We start from the raw sequence: 20,280 nt of genomic DNA, 5'->3' as shown, positions 1-20,280 counted from the left end.
AAGTTGGAAAAAATAATGCTTCGTAATATTTTTGTGGTGATACTGATAGTTGTGGTTTGAGCAGTAGCTTAGATCATGCTACCATAATATTTTGAGTCAAAATATTTCATCAGTGTAAAGTACAAATACACATGCCTCTAAAATCGCACAGAATGTCAGGAAATAATACCCAGAGACTTTTCTGAAGAGCCACCAGTTACAATTTGCATCTAGGATTCCAGGAGAAGTGAATTTAACATCTGTTGGTTATGAGCAAAAAATGAGCTATGTAAAATTTGATGGATAATAAATTATGTTGAAGAGAATGACAAATATGCTCCACATGCTCTGAAAAAGTATTTAATTGACCTCATATATCAATATGCTTGCCATTGTTGGTGATCTCCCACTATCCTAGTGAATAAGTAATGCTGAAAATTATACTCCCAGCTTGGAAGTAGAGTAAGCCGCACAACTCCAACTGGCATTAACAAGTATATCGCTAATTCTAGGGATCCTATTTTGGGATTGTGTCCCCAAACTTGAACTGTTTCTACTTTTGCTATTTTTAAGGTGCTCACTGACTCCACTGTGAAGAAATAAAGAAATGAATGAGTGGATCCATCAAGTAGAGGAGAACAGTTTAAGTTTTCCATTTCTCTAAAGCAGTATGCTAAGATACAGGTTTTTGTGCATTCTCTTTTATGCAGTCAAAAATAGAATCCTAGAATAAAAGGAGAGAATACTAAAGTTGTAGAATTGCTTTTCTACATTTATAATTAGAGAGCCTAATTTGCTTTGGTTTCAATTTCATTCTCTGTAAAAATATTGAAAGGAATGATTTTTAAAAACTTATGAGGGCAGACAATTAAGTTTGCAAACTCATCCTAAAAAAAGTGCTACATGCCTCATTGCTGAATATCACTATGGTCACCTTCGAAGTACTCCCCTTGGGAAGCTATGCACTGACACCAGTACCTAGTCCACCCTTCAAAGCAATTTTGGAACTCTTTTTCTGGAATGGCCATCAGAGCTGTCATTGGATTCCCCTTGATGTCCTGAATGTCCTCCAAATGTCTTCCTTTCATTATTTCCTTTATCTTCGGGTAAAGAAAGAAGTCATCGGGGGCCAGATCAAGTGAGTAGGGAGGGTGTTCCAATACAGTTATTTGTTTACTGGCGAAAAACTCCCTCACAGACAGTGCTGTGTGAGCTGGTGCATTGTTGTGGTGCTAGAGCCATGAATTGTTGGCGAAAAGTTCAGGTCGTCTAACTTTTTCACGCAGGCTTTTGAGCACTTCCAAATAGTAAACTTGGTTAACTGTCTGTCCAGCTGGTACAAATTCATAATAAATAATCCCTCTGTATCAAAAAAGGTTAGCAACATGCAACAAGTTCGCGAACTTAATTGTCAGACCTCGTAATTCTGACATAAAACTTTTCATTATTATTTATTGTTCTGTTACTTATTTCAACATGCCCATATACATAATGAAAAAAATTGACAATTGAACAACTATGGAAACCTTTCAAAATGTCACTTAGCAGTGCTATGTAAAGTTAAATATATTGACAAAAATGTAATTCATATGAAAATAATGTTCTTAATTTATAAAATGACATGAACTTCAATAGAGCAAATTTTGCTTTCATGCTCATAATTTATTGCAAATTGTTAAATGTAATTTGAACTTTTAATAACAAAAAAGTTAAAGGTTAAAAATTTGGGGAGGTAGAGAAATTATTAGATATGGTCATATAGAGGCTTTCTGATATAAATTTCATATTCATTGCTCATGTTAGCTAATAGCTTTAAATTAGGGCTAAACTTTTAAGGTCTTGGTTTAAAGATAGTTCAGTAATTGATTATAACTATACATAATGTAAAACTGGGATTATTTTAAAAATATGGTATTACTACGTAAGAAGGCAGACCTCATGCCTCTATTCCTAGGTAAGATTTTATTTTTGCCTTGCACTTTTTGACAATAATATAAAAATACGGATTATGATAATAATTTGTAGTTTTTTCAATTATGCTAAATGAAATGGGCATGCAGCAAACTTTAAAACTAAGATACAAACTATTAGTAGCACACATTTTTTGGGGGTCAAATTATTTTTCAAATCTATGAATCTACATTTCTTTCTTTTTATTTCAGGCATTCCTCAAGTTATCCAATGTAAATTTAGACTCCCCCTGAAATTAATCTGCCTACCAGGTCATCCTTCAAAAACTGCAAACCACAAACTAACTATCGATACCAACAAACCTCCAGTTAGTCTTCTCAGTCTCTTTCCAGGTAGGACTTTTGAAGTAACATGCCTGTAATATCAGAAATGTTAAGAATTTAGAATGGAATCCTTCATCAGCATGTAATGATGGGGTAATTATCAGATAATTGTTAAGTCAGAATACAAAAATGCCTCAAGGATTTTCCCCTCTTGTTTGCCTTTTCAAAGGCGAATAGCTTATATCAACATGGCAATAAGGTGTACCTTTTAAGTTTGATTAAAATTATTATAATCATTATTTTGCTTCAGTATTCAGAAATGAAAACATCAAATGTTTCTTTTTAGACTGTGGAATTTTTGTCTTGGAATGTAAATATTTATTATTCCTCTTCATTGTAGGTTTTTGTATATGTAACTTTTTAAAGTATATTCTTATGCCCCTGAAAAGTAATCTCCTAACTTGGTCCTTTTTGTGGTTCTGTTGTCTCCAGCAGCTGGAGGGGGTAAACGTTTGTTCTCTGGCTCTGCTCATTTAGAAGGGACTTCCTATATAAAGCTTGAATGTCACAGTGAACATTTTGGGTAATTTGGGAAGGTGTGACTTTCTCCAGGTGTCAGTTTTTTTTGTTGTTTTTTTTTCTGAGTAGTTTTAGAAGAAAAAAGAGAAGCGTTGATTGGATAAAACATCTCTAGTAACCAGGGTTTCTAATGTGTCCCATCTATTCACTTTCTTGGTGATGGGGTGGAATTAAAAAACAAATCTGGGAATTAAATCAACCCTTTTAAATTCTTCATTAAAAATCGGCACTGGTGACTATGAGGGGCATCCTCACTATTGCATTAGTGGGTAGGCTTTAGAATACAAAGAGTATTTCCTACAAGGTGTAGGAATTTATGGTAAGTCAACTTTTGTGTTATTAACTACTTAAAGTGCTTAAAATTTATTTTTCAGTAATTTGAAGTGTTTAAAAAGCTTTATTTATATATAGCTATGAAAAACCTCTAAAATTCAATGCTCGTTATTACTATTAATCTATTCTGTAGTTTGAATTGAGTTTGGGTGTCTATATCCACAGATAGTTAGCAAATAGTTTTGTACCTTTTGGGTTTTCCTTTCTCTTCCCTTCCTTTCTCTCCCTTTCCTTTCTCTCCCTTCTTAGTCAATTTTCTTACAGCAAATTTGGATGATATAAAAGGCAGATTATAACATCTTATACAAATATATGAGTTCCTGGGTCTTCTATATGATCCCAGAAATTTAGTTGAAAATTATATGTTGCACACCGAATTTATTGGTGCCTTTGAAAAATGTTTAAGACCCTGGCTTCTGTGTGGTTGCTCTTTACTGCAGAAGGATAAAACCCACAGAGATGGAATAAAATGCATGCTTTTGACCAGAGAGGTAATCTCTGTAAGATATGGATTGAACAAGAAGTACTAGAAAGCTTAGATAACGCATCCATTTTTCTCCTGATTTGGGGCTCAATTTTTCTGATGTCATAGGTATCTTAGGCTTTACGGCATATATTTGCTTCTTACTCACTTTAGAAAAGGGACTTAATAACAGATTTAAAAAAAAATTTCCCTCAAGATCTGCTATATGTTATATAGCATGTTTTCTTTTGGAGTTACTGAATTTGTGTTCATATTGAACATGCTGGAATCCTGTAATTGTTTAAAATAAACACTTTTTGTACTTTTCATTTTTCACTTTTCCTGAGTACTTTTCCTCTTGGTATACATGACTTTTATATGTTGATGTCAAATACAGTTACTATTGCAAATCTACTTTTTAACTGAAGTAAACAAATAATAAGCTTCATAGAGAAGAAATAAAACTACTTTTAATCTACATGTCTTCCTATTTGTGTATTTCAGTTCTTTTTTTTTGAACAAATATAGGTACATTTAAGATAACTTTAATTTTTCTTATTACAAAATAAATGTGAAATTAGAAATGGATAACCAAAGAAAAACGAAACAAAAAAAAGTTACTGGTAGTTCTACCATCCAGCAAAATCTAATTATATTTCATTACATTTTCCTAATCTTTTAAAACATGTTTTCTCTCAGCATTTAGTTCTCCCAAAGAATTTTATTCTGCATAATGTTGTGAGACATCTTTCTATACGATTAGATTTTTAAAAATTATTTGATTTTAGTGATTGTGTCGTATTTTATCATAAATCCATACTATAAAATCATTTGATTAGCATTATATTTTAGACATTTATGTTGTTTTCAGTTTATTAATATTGTAAGTATATTATAGCAATACTCCAAATTTATTATTATTTCTTTGATGAATATTTAAAAGTGGAATTACTAAGTCAAACAAAAGAAAAAAATATTTTTAAAGCTTTTGAAATATAATGTGATATTGACTTCCTGAAGGGCCGTATAAGTTAACCCTATTAAAAGTGTTTGAATGGAGGTATCTAGTATCCCAAATCCTTGCCAATAGAAATATTATAATTATAAAAGCTTTTAATATGCTTAATGGCTGTTTAGAAAAATCTTTATTTACATATGTGTATATAAATAACTATCTGGGGTGCTTTTGGCTAAATGTGACTGAAGCAATAAAGAAGTATTTTTTAAATCTCATATAAACAGAAATCAAGAAGTGGGCAGTGGAAGCTGGTATAATGGTTTGTGAATGTTATCCAAGACCCATCTCTTTTCTTTCTTTGCAATGTGCATTCTCTAGTGTGTTGGCAATAAGATAGCTGCTTCAGCTTCAGTCATCATAACTGACTACAAGGCAGGAGGTAGAGGAAAAAGATAGCTGTTTTAGCAATGAATATGGCTTTCATCAGAAAGGCATGCTTCTAGAAAGTTCTTAGGAAATTCCTACTTAGGTCTTGATAGCCATTATAGTGTCACATGGCCTTTTCTAGTTGTACAGGGGGATAAGAACTAATGTAGACGCACTAGGTTGAAAATATTAACAGATGTTAAATTAGCTGACATGCAGTGTATGCCATGATACCAGTTCTTTTGTACAAAAATTTTACTTAAATGTAGCAACAAATAGCATGCCATTGTAACAGTCTTTCATGCTACTTGAATATATGGCTATCTTTCTTTGTCAATAAATTTATATTGTTAACGATTGCATATTGTTTAGAGGTGCCATGTACATCGATTTTAGTACCTCGCTGTTTCTTTTTGGAGAAATACCTTGAAGACAAATGAACAAGTTAGGGAATATGCACATTTGAAAACTTTTTTCAAAGGCCAAACTTCCTTCCAGGTTATATGCCCAACACCAGGGTTCATGCCCAGGGAAGCAGCTAGATTTAAATTTTTAAAATTTTTTGACATGATTAGGTAAAAAGTGACTTCTCTTTTTTTAATTTACATTTCTAAAAATCATTTGTTTTTGTAGACATTTAGTAATTTTTATTCACGACTCATATTCTTTTAATATATAAGGTTTATATTTTTAGGTAGTAAAATTTAATTGTTTCATAGTTTCAAATTTTCATGTTGTGCTTAGAATGGTCTCTATTTTAAGATTATAAAATATTTACTTATGTTTCCTCCTGGTGCATTTTAATACATTCTTTAATTCTCAAATACAGCTTCAGTGTATATTTTTTTTGTTTTTGTAAAAAATCTTTATTGGAGTATAACTTATTTATACCTTTCTAAAGTGTACAGTTTGATGTTTTGATGTCTGTATATGTCTGTGAAACCATCTCCTCAATCACAATGCTGAAAATACCCATCACCCAACAAACTTCTCTTGTGCCTCTTTGTAATGCCTTATTCCCCACCCCAGGCAAGCACTGGTTTACTTTCTGTCACTATAGATTAGTTTGCATTTTCTAGAATTTTATAAAATGGAATTATTTAGTATGTGCTCTTTTTTGTCTGCCTTCTTTCACTTCTTTATTGGATTATGTGATTTACAAATATTTTCTCCAGTCTATGGTATATCTTTTCATTTTTTTTTAACAGTGTCTTTGGAAGGCCAGGAGTTCTTAATTTTGATAAAGACCAATTTATCAATTTTTTCTTTCATGGATCATGAATTTAATGTTATATTAATAGCTAAGAAAACTTTGCCTAACTCAAGGTTACAAAGTTTTTCTCCTATGTTTTTTTTCTCCTAGAAATTTTCTAGTTTTACATTTGAATTTAGGTTTCTTATCCATTTTGAATTCATGCGTGTTGTGAGCTAAAACGCATATTTTTGCCTGTGTTGCAGCACTGCTTTTGAAAAGGCTATCCTTTTCCACTAAATGGCCCTTGCAACTTTGTTGAAAATATCTGTGTCATGTAGGACTACATAAATCATCTGAAAAAAAAAAAAAGATTTCTGCTCTCTTCAGTTTGTTCCATTGATCTGTTTGGCTTTGGCCACTAATATTGCTATATACCAATAGCATAGTGTCTTAATTACTCTAAGTATATAAGCCTAGAAGTCAGGAAGTATAACTTCTCCAACTTCATTCTTTTTTTGTCAAAGTTTTTCAATGTTTATTTTAGGGCAGACTTCAGCTACTACTGAGGGCAAACTCTTCTGTGTGTTCTATTCGAGGCCTAGTAAATTATGCTGGTTTATATTCTGGCCAGTGAGGACAGGGATTATTCCTGGCCCTGTGTGGAATCATGGATTATGCCCTGTAGTCGTTTTGGGGGTTCTTTCCCCACCCTCAGGTAGTTTCCTTAAGACATGTACTGATTAGTATTCTGATGAGTACTCAAGGGGCACTCTGCAGACCTCTGGACTTCTCTCTTTGTAGTTCTATTCACTTTTATACCCTGCCCTGTGAACTTTCACTGCTTTGGCTTCCCAGACTCCCAGCTCCATGTCCTCTACTTGGGGAGAATGCTGGGTTACACTGGGTTCCATCTCCCTGTGCCTAGCAATTTTCTCTAGGCAGTAAGCTGGGGCAACCAAAGGCCTCACTTTATTTGTTTCTTGTTTGTCAGGGATCATTATTTTTCATTTCCTGATTTCCAGTGTCTTCAAGAATGTTTCATATATTTTGTTTCACTTTTCAGTTGTTTTAGATGGAAAGGTAAATTTTGCTCCAGTTTCTCCATGTTGGCCTGAAGTGAAAGTCTCTAACGTTATAATTTTTATTTGTTTGTTTGGAGTCAGTATTCAAATGTGATTCATTTATATTGCAATGTTTTGACATGAAGTTTTTGATATCTCTCTACTTCTATAGGTTTCCCCTTCATCTCTCTGTTTAATTGTTTGTTGAGGAGTACAGATTATTTTTCCTGTGTGTTTCCCACACTCTGAATATTGCTGATTACATCCCTGTGATATTTAATAATTTCTCTGTCTACCTTTTGCCTGTAAATTGGTAGTTGCATTTCAAGCTAATAGAGTCAGGATTGATTATTTTGCCCACACTACTTAATGAATGGTGGTGTATACTTTCATGAGGGTATACATAATTTATCCCTTTTTTTGTATATAATGGTAACAGCCATTGATAGTCAATGTTGAGATCCATTAATTCATTGGAAGTTGAAAATGATTATATACTATTTCTTTCAAACTTCCTTCAATTTTTAGCTGGAATATTTCTATGTGGAGAAACTTGTCCTTATCTGCTATTGGTTACGTGGTACAATTCGAGTAGGATCATCAGGATAAATGCTTGGTTCTTTATGTTTATTACTGATTTGAAAAATAGTGAGTTGATAAGAAGAAAAATGAGTTGATTCTCTAGGGTCCTCCAATAGTGAGCATTTGGGTTTTTGGTTTGTTTTTAGTATCACTATAAACACATGCCTTTAATTATATTTGATGTGTTTCACTACATTGCAGTCGTTATCTTTTTGATACTAAAATATTGTCATCTTTGCCTAGTGGTAGTCCCTTTAAATTAGCTCTTACATCCTTTCCATAGAACTCTACTAGTGCTTTTGTTCTAACTTCATGTTGTGCATTTCCTGCCTCAGACCTAGAATGAACCAGTAGAAGAAAGGAAATTAAATCATTTCTGAGTATTGTTGTGAGGCAGAAACTTTAGCAATTGGAAGCTACTATGGAAATCAGTTAACAGAGCTCATACATGGGCTTTAAACATGACTAAGTAACATAGCAATACTTGTCAACTAAGCTTCCTATTTCAAACGTTAAATATTTTGCCTTATGGTTATGTAAGGTAATTTTTTCTGTTGGAAAGTGTATATTAAAATATAGCTAGCATACAGTATTATGTTAGTTTCTGGTGTACACCATAGTTATTCAATATTTATATACCTAAAGAAGTGATCACCATGGTAAGTCTAGTAATCACATGGCACCATACAATGTTATTGCAATATTATTGACTATATTCTCTGTAAACTGACTTTTTTCTTTTCTTTGAAGGCTTTGCCAATCAGTCAGAAGATGATCAGGTGAATGTAATGGGTTTTCGCTTCTTAGGAGGTTCCCGAGTTACTCTTCTTGCTTCCAAAACCTCTCGTAAGTGAAAGCATGGTATTGTTGCTTTTGAAATTTTCTGTTGAATGCACTGCATCACAGGTCATCATCACATCAAGGATTCTGTGAACGGTGATGTTCAGTTAAGTGCCGAAAACCAAGAACCCTGGTATTAAGTCTATAGGACATAAAAGTTATAGATAGGACCCTGTTTCGTTAGAGATATGTAACTTTGTGGGGGGTGAGGAGAGTTTGCAAGAGGAATTTAAAGAATTGAAAAACATTTCTGAGAGGTATAGTGGTGAACTAGGTTATAGGGACTACTAGAAACTGGAATTAATTTTTGCGTGTGTGTATATTACATCCTTCTTTTGGATATTGGCACAGATGAAGGTGAATGTGAATGACTTTTGCTGAGACTAATCTCTGTAGAATGAAAAGTAGTAATTATATAGTCAAGTTTGAATTTCAGATTTAAATACGCTTTATTGATTTGGTTGCTTCATACAAGAATAACAGTTGAAACTACTCAATGAAAAACTGACTTTTGATGTATGTGGGATACTGAAGCCATTAAACTCACTGAGTTATATACACCTTCATGGAAATAAAGTAAAATATTAAGTATTTAACAAATTTTAGGAACATTAAAGGTATTAGGCAGAATGTATGTGTACATATATACATACATACATATATATGTATACACACACACACACACACACGGTGTGATAAAAAAATATGGTGGATGTTTAAATAAAAAAAATTATTACAGTAAAAGACATATGCCATTAATCCCCCTGGAAATACTCCCCCTCGCTTTGAACACACTTATCCCACCATTCTTGCCACTTTCTGAAGCAGTTCTGGAAGTCCTCTTTAGTGAGTGTCTTTAGTTGTGCTGTCGTGGTTGCCTTGATATCCTGAATGGATTCAAAATGTTTATCTTTCACGGTCATTTTGACTTTGGGGACGAGCCAGAAGTTGCAGGTGCCAGATCTGGTAAATAAAGTGGATGAGGACACACCATGATATTTTTATGTGACAGAAATTTCCATGTGCCAGAAACGTGTGTCACACGGAGCGTTGTCATGATGGAGGACGAGGTAAAGACACTCACGAGAGAGGACTTCCAGAACTGCTTCAGAAAGTGGCAAGAATGATGGGATAAGTGTGTTCGAAGTGAGGGAGAGAATTTTGAGGGGGATTAATGGCAATGTGTCTTTTACTGTAATACATTTTTAAAATTTAAACATTCACCATATCTTTTGTTCACATCTCATAGTTACTGGGGGTGCCAAAAAATGTATACACATGACTTGTATTTATCTTTTGTCATACGTATATATTATTACAATTTTAATACAGGTTTTTCCTTTCTTAAAATGTGTATACATTTTTTTGGCACCCTCTGTATATATTTGGCTGAGTTCACTACCATTTTTTAAGTCTCTGCAGTTTGTGCAATCGGCTGTCACTTTCTACTTTATGCATTTGCAGTTTTAGTTGGTTATTTGTGTTGTAATCAGAATGTATAATAAAATGGGGACATATCTTTTTTTGAAAAATAAAGGAGGAACATACACACATCCCTATTACAGAAACTATAACGATGTTTCTGTAGCTGAAATCATAATAGCTTCTGGAATATATAGATTGGTGACCAGTGAAATAGACATGGATACAACTAAAAATTCTAGAATAAGGCCCAGAAATCAAAGACAAACCAGAGAAGAATGAGCAGATTCTGTACTTTTCCTGGTCTCTGTGGTTGGTCATGATTGCAGTTTTCTTTACATTGGCACCATTTTGTTTTGATTATCTTTACTCTTCACTTGGATGATGGAATCGTTTTGGTACATTTCTCTTTGTTAAAGTATAATCTTTCATTAAACTGAAAAATTGCTGGCAACATTTCCTTGGGAAATTGTACACACCTGTTTGAACTTCAGCTGATGATGGTGTATGACGAATCTGCAATTGAGACCATTAAAACAGGCACAGTTATTCTTTGTGCAAGTGGGGATATTTTTGTCCTAATGTATTATATTTATGCCCTTTTAGGTTAAGTAATTCTTAGAGCATTGCTGTGGGGCATGATTACCATTGTCTAAATGTCACCCAATATTCAGGTGTATAACTGATATATTCACATTTGTTTGACTATGTGGCAGTACTGTGACACAGCCATAGTGTGGGCAGACAGACTAAATAGTAGAATAGGACGGGACCTTTTCAATAAAGAACCAAACGGACCATGTAAACTGAAACCTAAAGAGCAGCTGTTATAATTCCCTGATGGTTTTTAAGGCTTCAAGTGACACATAGACGTCTACCTAGAAATTGCCTTTGGGGATGAAAGGGGATAGATATGAAAAAAGTAGAGTTTTCTGGGGTTGAGGCAGATGTCAGTGCCCTCTACTGCTCTATCAGAGTGTACATCCCCAGGAAAGGAATGCAGTAGTTGTGCCCAGTCTGTGTTGGCATTTTTCTTTTTTGTGAAAGGCACGTAGTCTTTAGTCCAGAAACCTAGATTGACAGAAAAACCTTACGTATGGAAAGACCACAGCATTTCTTCCCTAGTAAACAGTCTAGAGCTTTATAACTCACATAGAGTTGCCCTTGGATCTTGGATAGTGTTTTCTGTGGGTTCCACATAGGCAGTTCTTTTTAAAACCTGCTTGACAATCAACAAGGCTTGAAGTGTGCTATATGGTAATTTTAGTTCAGTTTCCTGATTTGGTATAGAGAGCAGCCAAAGCAGACGAGAGAAAAGCCAGTGCAGCTCATTGTCTCAGATACTAAATCACATTCTCTGAACAGGTTTTTATTTTCAGAAAGTAGAGTAGTGCTTCAATGTAATTCGAGTTTATTATGTGAATTGTGAAAAAAAAGCATTGAAGATAAGAATATTTCGGAAAAGTACTCTAGCAAAATTTCTGAATATGATTTCCACAGTCTTACATTAAAAAAAAATAAGACAGGTGATGGATACGCCTATTACCTTGATTGTAGTGATAGTTTTATAGGTGTACACCTATATCTAAATTAGTAGCATTGTATACATAAAATATGTGCAGTGTTTTGGTGTATCAGTTATATCTCTGTAAAGGTGTTACAAATGACAAGACGGCAAATTTTATGAGAGCAAATATTTGTGTAGTAAGAATTGTAAAATAGTTCTACAAAGAAGTCAGTTCCTTTGACAGATTCAGTACGGTGGGATAGAAGAAATACGCAATTGCCTACATATTCCTGCCGTGCCACTTTCTAAAGATCAAGCTCCACACAGTGACTTATCTCACACAACAAACACTGCCATCTCTTTCTCCCGCCTCCCTCCTGCCCCTTTCTGTATCCTTTTCTTGGTCTTCTTCTCTCTAGTTCTATTTTTATCTTTATTTCTGGTATATCTATTTGTACCTTGCCTTGTTCCACTTGTTTCTTAAAGGATTTGAAATAATTTACAAACATTTTCACAATATGGAAGGAGAAAATAAATAGTTGAAGGAAGCAGAGCGGGAAAATAGGAGCAGGAAATTAATAAAAATAAGAATAAGATCGACACTGAGAAATGTGTACTATACAATAGGTAAGATGCTAGCAGCACATAAATAACAAAAAGCATTTCAGGTTTGATTTTCAGAGTGTTCAACAGATAAATCAGTTGTTTAGGAGACGCACAGATTTTACTGATGCTGAGTCCAGATGAAATTTTTCTTCTAAATATCACAAAGACAGCTTCCCTTCTTCAATAATGTCTCTATAGCTTATTTTATAATTATGATTATACTTATGTAATGATAATTTATGAGTAGCAAATTTCATAAAGCTTTAAAAGTAATGGTAAAACTCAATACTATCTATAATTCTATCTGAGTACAAATTAATGCAGTCTAAGTTGCAGCTTAATTCAAGGAGAAATTTAGAGTATCTAGTGTTGCAAGTTTTCAGTAAGAATTGGGCAACCAAACTCAGTAATTCACCAGTGAGATGTAGCTGGACGGAGTTGTGTGTCTTGATTTTAAATGAACAAGATTAGAACATGTCTGAATATTAATTGAAATGATTGAGCTAAGTGGGAGAGGCTGATGATCAGGAAAGAGCAGAGAATCACAAGGCAATGAAGTCTTTGAGAAGGAAAGAGGGGGTGGGATGCAGAGCCTGGCGAGTGGGGAGCGGGGGGGTGGGGGGGCGGGCATTGGGGGTGTGGGGAGAGATTGAAGGACAGGTTGTGACTTTACTGTCATAGGAGGGATTGGATATAGGTCCAGGGAGATTTTGTAGATTTGTTGGTGGAAAGATAAGGGACTTTGATGATGTCTAAATTTGAAAAAGAGGTATGACATTGGTGTCTTGGAGAATAAGAAAGCAAACTCATGAGTAAGGCAATGTTGAGTTCCCATTTGAAGTTTGAGATCCTGAATTTTGAAGTGAAACCAGTCATCCTTAGATGATTTTTCCCTGGCAGTGATTTATTTATTGCTTTCCCAGCAGCTGAACTCAGGGCTGGGATTTTGAAACAGAGAATTGCAGATAAAATACTTTAATGAGACTGCTTATAATAATGGACTGCCAGATCTAAGATGATAAGAAGAGATATAAAGATTAGAGAGAACTGATACATGGTGAAAAAAATTAATGGGTTCAGTGGATCACTATAAGGTTTAAGACGTGAAATAGGAGTCACAGAGCAAGTGAACTAGAAGAACATAAGCTGGTGGTCAGAGAATGAACGAGAGGCTGAAGTCGAGAGTTCAGAAGGACGGCAGATTCTGATAATGACAAGCTCATCAGACAAGGTGTGGCCTGGGGGAGTGGCTGGTGAAGATGGAGAGAAGACCAATGGAGACAAGGATTTCAAGGAAATGAGATGACACAGTTGTGGATATTGAAAGAGCCTGTTTGATGTTAACATAGTGAATGAGCAAAAGAAACACATCCAGACACATTATTGTGAGATCTTGGAGCACCAAGAGGCATATCCTTAAAGATTAGAAAGGAAAAAGCAAGCTACTGAAGGAACACGAATCAAGAAAGCATTTTCACTGTCATCAAAATCATTGGATGCTTGTGGGGGTGGCCGGTTAGCTCAGCTGGTTAGAGCATGGTGCTGGCAGCACCAAGGTAGCCGGTTCGATCCCCACAGGGGCCACTATGAGCTGCACCCTCCACAACTAGATTGAAACAACTACTTGATGTGGAGCTGATGGGTCCTGGAAAAGCACACTTAAATAAATAAAAGATAAAAAAAATCATTGGATGCTAGAAGACATGAAAAAATTTTCCCGAAGATTTGAGGGAAATGATTTTCAACTTAGATTTCTGTATCCTGTTAAACTGGTAATTAGCAATAAGTGCTGAGTAAATACTTAACTGTCAGTGTCAAACGCAGGGCTAAGTAGTTGCAAATAGCATATTTATGTAGCCTCAAATAGGCCTTCAGTAATGGAAAAGATAACTAATACACTGAACAGTTCGATAGCCTGAAAGATTTTGACGCGCTAGAAAGAGCAATTGAGTTGAATAAGGTCAAGTTTAAAAGTCCTTTGCTTATCTCGTGATTACTTTGCTTTCAGGTATAATGTAAGCATTGTAGTCATGATATGTGAATAATGGTTGGGCCTTGAACAAGTCTTCCTTTTTACATCTACCAAAAGAAAGCATATGTAATCGTATTTTACGTATTAATTTAAATTTATTGGGGTGACATTAGTTAATACATATGAGTTTCAAGTGTACAATTCTATAATACATAATGTGTATATTGCAGTGTGGGCTCAGCACCCAAAGTCTAGTCTCTGTCTGTCACCATACATTTGGCCCCCTTTACCCTCTTCATCCTCCCCCACCCCCCTTCTCCTCTGGTAACCGCCCTACTATGGTCTGTGTCAGTGATTTGTTTGTTCATTTGTTGTTTCCTGTTCTGTATCCCATGGCATAGGTAATCTTGAAACGTGTTAACCAAAATACCTTCAGAACAAAGAAAATGACAGTCTTGTTCTACTCCATCCGGGTAGACCAGGCCTTTGTTCATTTTGCATTCAGCAGACATATTCAATATTAAAGCTGCCGTGGCTTTTGTAGAGCTCCTGGCCTCATGGGAGAGACAAACAGGTCGAGAACCAATAATGGTGCTTGATGTGCTTACAGAAGCCCACTTTCGGTGCTGTCGGAGCCTGAAGGAATGAGGTTCCTTGACAGCTTTTGTTTGTAAAGGTCCTTGAGGAATGAAGAGACGATTAGGCGGAGGGTGCTTCAGAAAGAGGAGAAGGTATCTTCAGATGCTTGAGAGAACACAGCGTTTTAGAGATCAGTGAATTTTCTTCTGTGCTGGGAAATTCATTTAGTGGGGGCCCTGTGATAGTCCTGTAATGAAGCCAAACCATTTAGAGTCAACTGTAATGATCAAATCTAAAGTCACCTGCTGCCCACCTCTTGCCACTGTGAGCATTTGAATGTCTGCAGTGATTCCTCAATATACTGTTACTGTTTCATATTTTCCTTAGAATTTCTTAGCAGTATTATCAAGAAACAATGGGAATATTGTATAAATCCAGCTTGGAAAAAGCCCTTTGAAAAGTAAATTGAGTAGAAATCATCCATTTCTACTAATATCAAAGAGGTTGTATATTTAGAATATTATACTAATATCGACTGAATTCGTTTATATTATTTTCTCAAACTTTTTGTTTTAAAAAGCATTCATCTGCTTTTCCATCTCACATTTTAAAATTTCCAAATAGCATAAATTATACTGATGATTTGTTTATGACATGAATACAAACATTATTTATATTGATGAACTTCAGATGTTCTGACATGAATAGACACTGACGTGATGCATTTTTGTGCCCTGCTTAGTTAAATACATTATTTTCTCCATTTGTCGTCGAGTGGAATGGCAATTGACTGGGCTCCAATCACCCGAATTTATTTCATTTGGAAGCTGAAATGGTTATTTCCACTGAGCTGCTATTATAAGATGCAAAGGAAAAGAGATAAAAAAATAAATTAAATGTTCATTTTGGCAGCTATTTTAATTACCAATATTGTAAGGGTGTGTTTTAAAATACAACTTTCTTCTTTCATGTTATATTATAAGTAGAAATTTTCATTTCTCCTTTCCATGAAATGTATACTCTGGAAAGTCTCCAGGGCAATGTTAACTGTTTTGGAATACAAAGACCGAGAAAATGCCTAATAATTAAAATAATACCTTAAAATCTTGGACTCATTGATTCATGTTGATTTTTGGTAATCTGAAAAAAATCAACTTAAAAATATTGTGTTTATATTTCTAAATCCCAAGTCTAATTATAAATTTTTTCTTATTATAAAAATTTAGTCTTATTTCTTCCCCTACATGTATTGATGAAAATAAGAAAATAATTGCAGTTTACAGAAAAAAAATGTAAAGTTACAGAAAATATGATACCTATTTAAATGTTTATTATAGTTTTTACATTTCTGTTATTTGGTGACATTCATTCATTATACTTGGTCACAGAGTACTGCCTTAGTTCATTTGGGCTGCTATAACAAATTACCATTGAGTAGGTGGCTTTTATACACCAGAAATTTATTTCTCACCATTCTGGAGGCTGGGAAGTCCCAGACCAAGTCTTTGGTAGTTTGGGTGTCCAGTGATGTCCGTGTTTTTACTGTGTCCTCATATAGCAGGAGTAAGGGAGTTCGCTGGGGCCTCTTTTCTAAGGGCACTAATCTCTTCGTAAGGGCCCCACCCTCATGAGCTGATCACCTACCCAAGGCCCCACCTCCAGTGCCATCACATTGGGCATTTGGATTTAACATATGAGCTTTGGGGGGACACAAACATTCAGTCTACAGCAAGTCCTTGTCTAGAATCTTTTTTATATTTAGGTTTTTCATTGAGCTTTAGATTTTTCACTTGTTTTACTCCATGCTTTTGATATCAGATAGTTTTAATTTTTCAAGCAATATTTTTGAACATATAATTTTGCTTGATCTAAATTTTATATTTCAAAGATAAATTGCATTTATACAAGACCTATATAGGTCTTTTCCATACAGCATTATGCTTGATCTTTATACAACCTTGTGAGGTATATTTTACTTTCCCCTTTGTGTAGATGAAAACGTTGAAGATTGGGTAATTTATTTGTACTGAAGTCACAGATTTAAAAATTTACAAGATTTTAAGGTTTGTTTGCGCAGGGATAAGACATGAGAAACAGGATTTCTTTCCTAAGGTGATGCCCTTAATTGGTACATGTGCTACCACCATCTGTCTCCTGGACTGTGGTTATAATGTCCTAACTAGTCTTGTCCCTTTCCAATTCATTTGTCTACTTGGCAGCTCTTGTACTAAAAACAAAGAAACAAACAATCACAGATTATATCATGCCACTCTCCAGCTCACAGTCTTTTGTGTTTATAATAATATCCATCTTTTTACCACCCCTTGTAGGTCTCTCCATATGTTCTGGTCCCAGCCTAACACCCAGCCTCATCTAAGGTCACGCTCTTTGTCACTCTGGTACCTGTCAGACATTTTCTGCCCTGAGGTCCTTGAGCTTGCCATTCCCTTCACCTAGACTTCCCATTCTTACGGTCCAAGTTTTATGGATGAAATGATTAGGAACATGGGGTCTGGACGCAGATTGACAGTTGAAATCCCAGCTCCGGCTTATAACTTGTCTATACACAACTTTGGAAAAATTTGGAAAAATTGCTATGCCTGTTTTTCATCTGCAAATGGAAATAAAAATAGTACAGTTATAATGTGTAAGAATCAAATGAGATAATCCCTAAAAAACATGTAGCAATTTTCTGGGACATTGTAAGTGCTGGTTAAATTTTAGCTGCTAGTATTGTTTTCATCACTGTTACTTTTATTTTATTTTTATTTTTTAATTAAAGTCTATTGGGGTGACAATTGTTAGTAAAGTTACAAAGATTCATCGTTGTTACTTTTAGTACTACGTACGAATGTCACCTTCTCGGTGTGGCTTTCTCTGACCACAGTTATCTCAAGAAAGAACACGCACTAGTTTTTCTTTTTAAATCATAGCACTCTTTTTATCTGCATCATATTCCTTTCATAGCTCGTAACTACTTATTTGTTATTTACTATTTATTTTCTGCTCTTCTCACAACAGTGATGACCAGGACCAGTATGGGTCACTCCCCTTTGCTTCCCCAGCACTTATCACTTAACAGTATTTTTTGTGTGAATAAATGAAGGGGTGCAGTGTTACCTCGAATCTTCTTGAGAAGATCCGCTAATGATAGTCTTGCATTATAGTCTTGCATTTTTCATAAGGGGACTGCATTTCACTTCCCTCATTTGTCCCTTTCCTTTGAGCCTACCTTCCTTTCTCTGCTACGTTTTCTTTAGCGAGTGGAAGTCTTTGTTTGCCTGCTCTGGGGGATTGAGATGGGTCTCTCAGAGAGGTCAGAGGCCTCTGTTCAGATCATTTAAATCTTGAGGAAAGGAAGAGGGGCGACTTTGTGGTTTGCCAGGAGCCAGGAAGGAGATCCAGCTGTAGGCAGCAAGACCTTCCCCTCTCAGGGGAAGTTCTGGGCACAGCTGCCTTTTTTCATGAGCCCACAACATCTCCTGCTTTCCTTAATATGACGCCCATGCCCGGTGTAAGCTGTGAATGGGGGCTAAGCCCAGCCCTTCCAGGGAGATATACTAGGATAGGTGCTAATTGGGTGTCTTTTGCCATCAACAACTCAGTCCCTGGCCAGCTGCGCTTGGGGTTACTCTTGGTCTTCTGCTGACAACCCTGTCCATATTCTCCCCAGTGGTAATTCTGATCAATTCTCACACTAACTTTTGGTGGAAAGACTTGCCCGGACGGGCCTGTTTCCAGATTTTTTTTGCAGTACCCTGTGGGCAATTTCACAGAAGTGAGTATAGTACCTTGTTATAGGGCAACATGAAGCTGCTCACTCGTCTTCAGCCTTACTAGCCGCCTCAGTGTTCCTAAGAGCACATTCCTGCCTCAGAGCCTTTGCACTCAGTCTCCTTGGCTTGAATGTTCTTCCCTCACGTCCTCAGGGCTTGCTCCTTCTCTCCCTTCAGGTGCCTTGAAATGTTTGTTGTTTTACATCTTGGGCCAAATGATACAGTTCTTTTAAATGTGTCATAATAATCCCAGTAATTTATGTGCATGTCTTTCAAGATGTGTAAATTGCGACACTTTTGTATTAAAAAATTATAGTTGAGTAGAATAACTTCCTCTCGGTAGTTTTATTTCATTTTATATATGAGAAATTTTATTCTTTGTGTCTATTTAGGCCACACCCCAGGTGTGTCTGCCAGCACGTGAAACCCTATTTAAAATCCTCGTAGAACCCAAATGAATTAAATTTCCTTTGAAACATTAGCACTGTAATATGTATGTAAGCATGTATAGCTCTTCCTAAAATGACAGCTAATTCTATGTGAAGGAAAGCATGTTTGTAAAGCCACTTCCATTCATAGCTGCTACTTGTAAGTTACTGTGTTTGTTAGGTTTTGAGTGGGTCTAATGAAGTTCATGGTGGCATCCCTGCCCTTTAGTTTACAATATCCTTGAGGAAATATGGTGACAATGATGACAATGGATAACCTTTATTGAGTGCTTCTATGTCAGGCACTGTGTTCAGTATTTTGTTGAAAGGTACATATACCTGAAAGGAAGTGAGCACGGGAAGGCAGTGTGTCTGTTCACTTTCGGAGTCTGGGAATCTGGGAGTGGTAAAGGATCTTAGTCAATGTTACGAACCCTGGAGGGCGCTCCCCTAGGTCTGGAGCATTCTGGTACTGTATTTCGTCATCATTCTCCCTTCTTCCTTTCCTCTCCTTCCCCCACCACAGTTGTGATCTTTTTCATCTAAAGCAATAAGCCTACAGTGACATTTACAGAGAAAACTAAAAGGTGTTATATTTGACCTTGGTTCTAATATCTTTGATGGGGAGGAATGAGGACAACAGCTGATCAGCACCACGGGCAGAGCCAGCGTCCAGAATTAGCCCGGGGGAGGGGAGTTCTGGGGAAGCCCCGAGGGAATGATGTGACTGCAGAGAAGACCGGGCTGTTTGCCATGCACCATGGCAGGCGTACCCAGTACGTTTTATTCCTATACACAGTGGTACCTTGGTTTTCAAACATCTCCGTTGACCAACATTTTGGTTTATGAACGCCGTAAACCCGGAAGTAAACGCTTCGGTTTTCAAACACGACTCAGAAGCCGAACATGTCACACGGCTTCTGCTGAGTGCAAGATCCTGAGGCCTAGCTGTCGGCTGTTTTTGAACGTTTCAGAACTCGTGGATTACGTTCGAAAACCGAGGTACCACTGTAATTGAAAAACAGGATGATTAGGGGAATGACAAGCTGAGGTCCTAATAGCCCATTTAAAGGTGTCATATATTTATAGAGTTTGACAAGATACCATGGGGAATATAAATAAATATTGCACATGTCGACATGTCATGGAACCTTAGCTAGACCTTAGGCTCCTTAAGCAAGAAGACTGAGTTCATCTTTGTGCTCATTTCTTTCTTTATGAAGTTGCACACAATAGATGCTCGATAAATGGTGAATTAAATGGAATAGGGGACTTAGTCCTGGATCTCAGAAAGTATCTAATCTCTTTGAAGAGACTGAATATAGTCACCTGGGAAGTTA

The 20,280-nt window shown here is 35.9% G+C and overlaps 1 protein-coding gene across 4 annotated transcripts in view; it reads left to right on the top strand.

The window, feature by feature from the left end:
* The window catches only part of BBS9 (Bardet-Biedl syndrome 9), a 359,579-nt gene that overhangs the window by 164,220 nt on the left and 175,079 nt on the right, over positions 1 to 20,280 (top strand). For all 4 annotated transcript variants that reach the window (XM_088797660.1, XM_019757307.3, XM_019757306.3 and 1 more), the window contains 2 exons: positions 2,142 to 2,282; positions 8,561 to 8,656. In XM_088797660.1, the coding sequence (XP_088653786.1) occupies positions 2,142 to 2,282; positions 8,561 to 8,656 (237 nt within the window). The remainder of the gene's footprint in view (positions 1 to 2,141; positions 2,283 to 8,560; positions 8,657 to 20,280) is intronic.

Source organism: Rhinolophus sinicus, chromosome 4, assembly GCF_057876585.1.
Source record: "Rhinolophus sinicus isolate RSI-liver-muscle chromosome 4, RSI-T2T, whole genome shotgun sequence".
NCBI lineage: Eukaryota > Metazoa > Chordata > Mammalia > Chiroptera > Rhinolophidae > Rhinolophus > Rhinolophus sinicus.
This window is presented reverse-complemented; position numbering and strand designations above follow the sequence as displayed.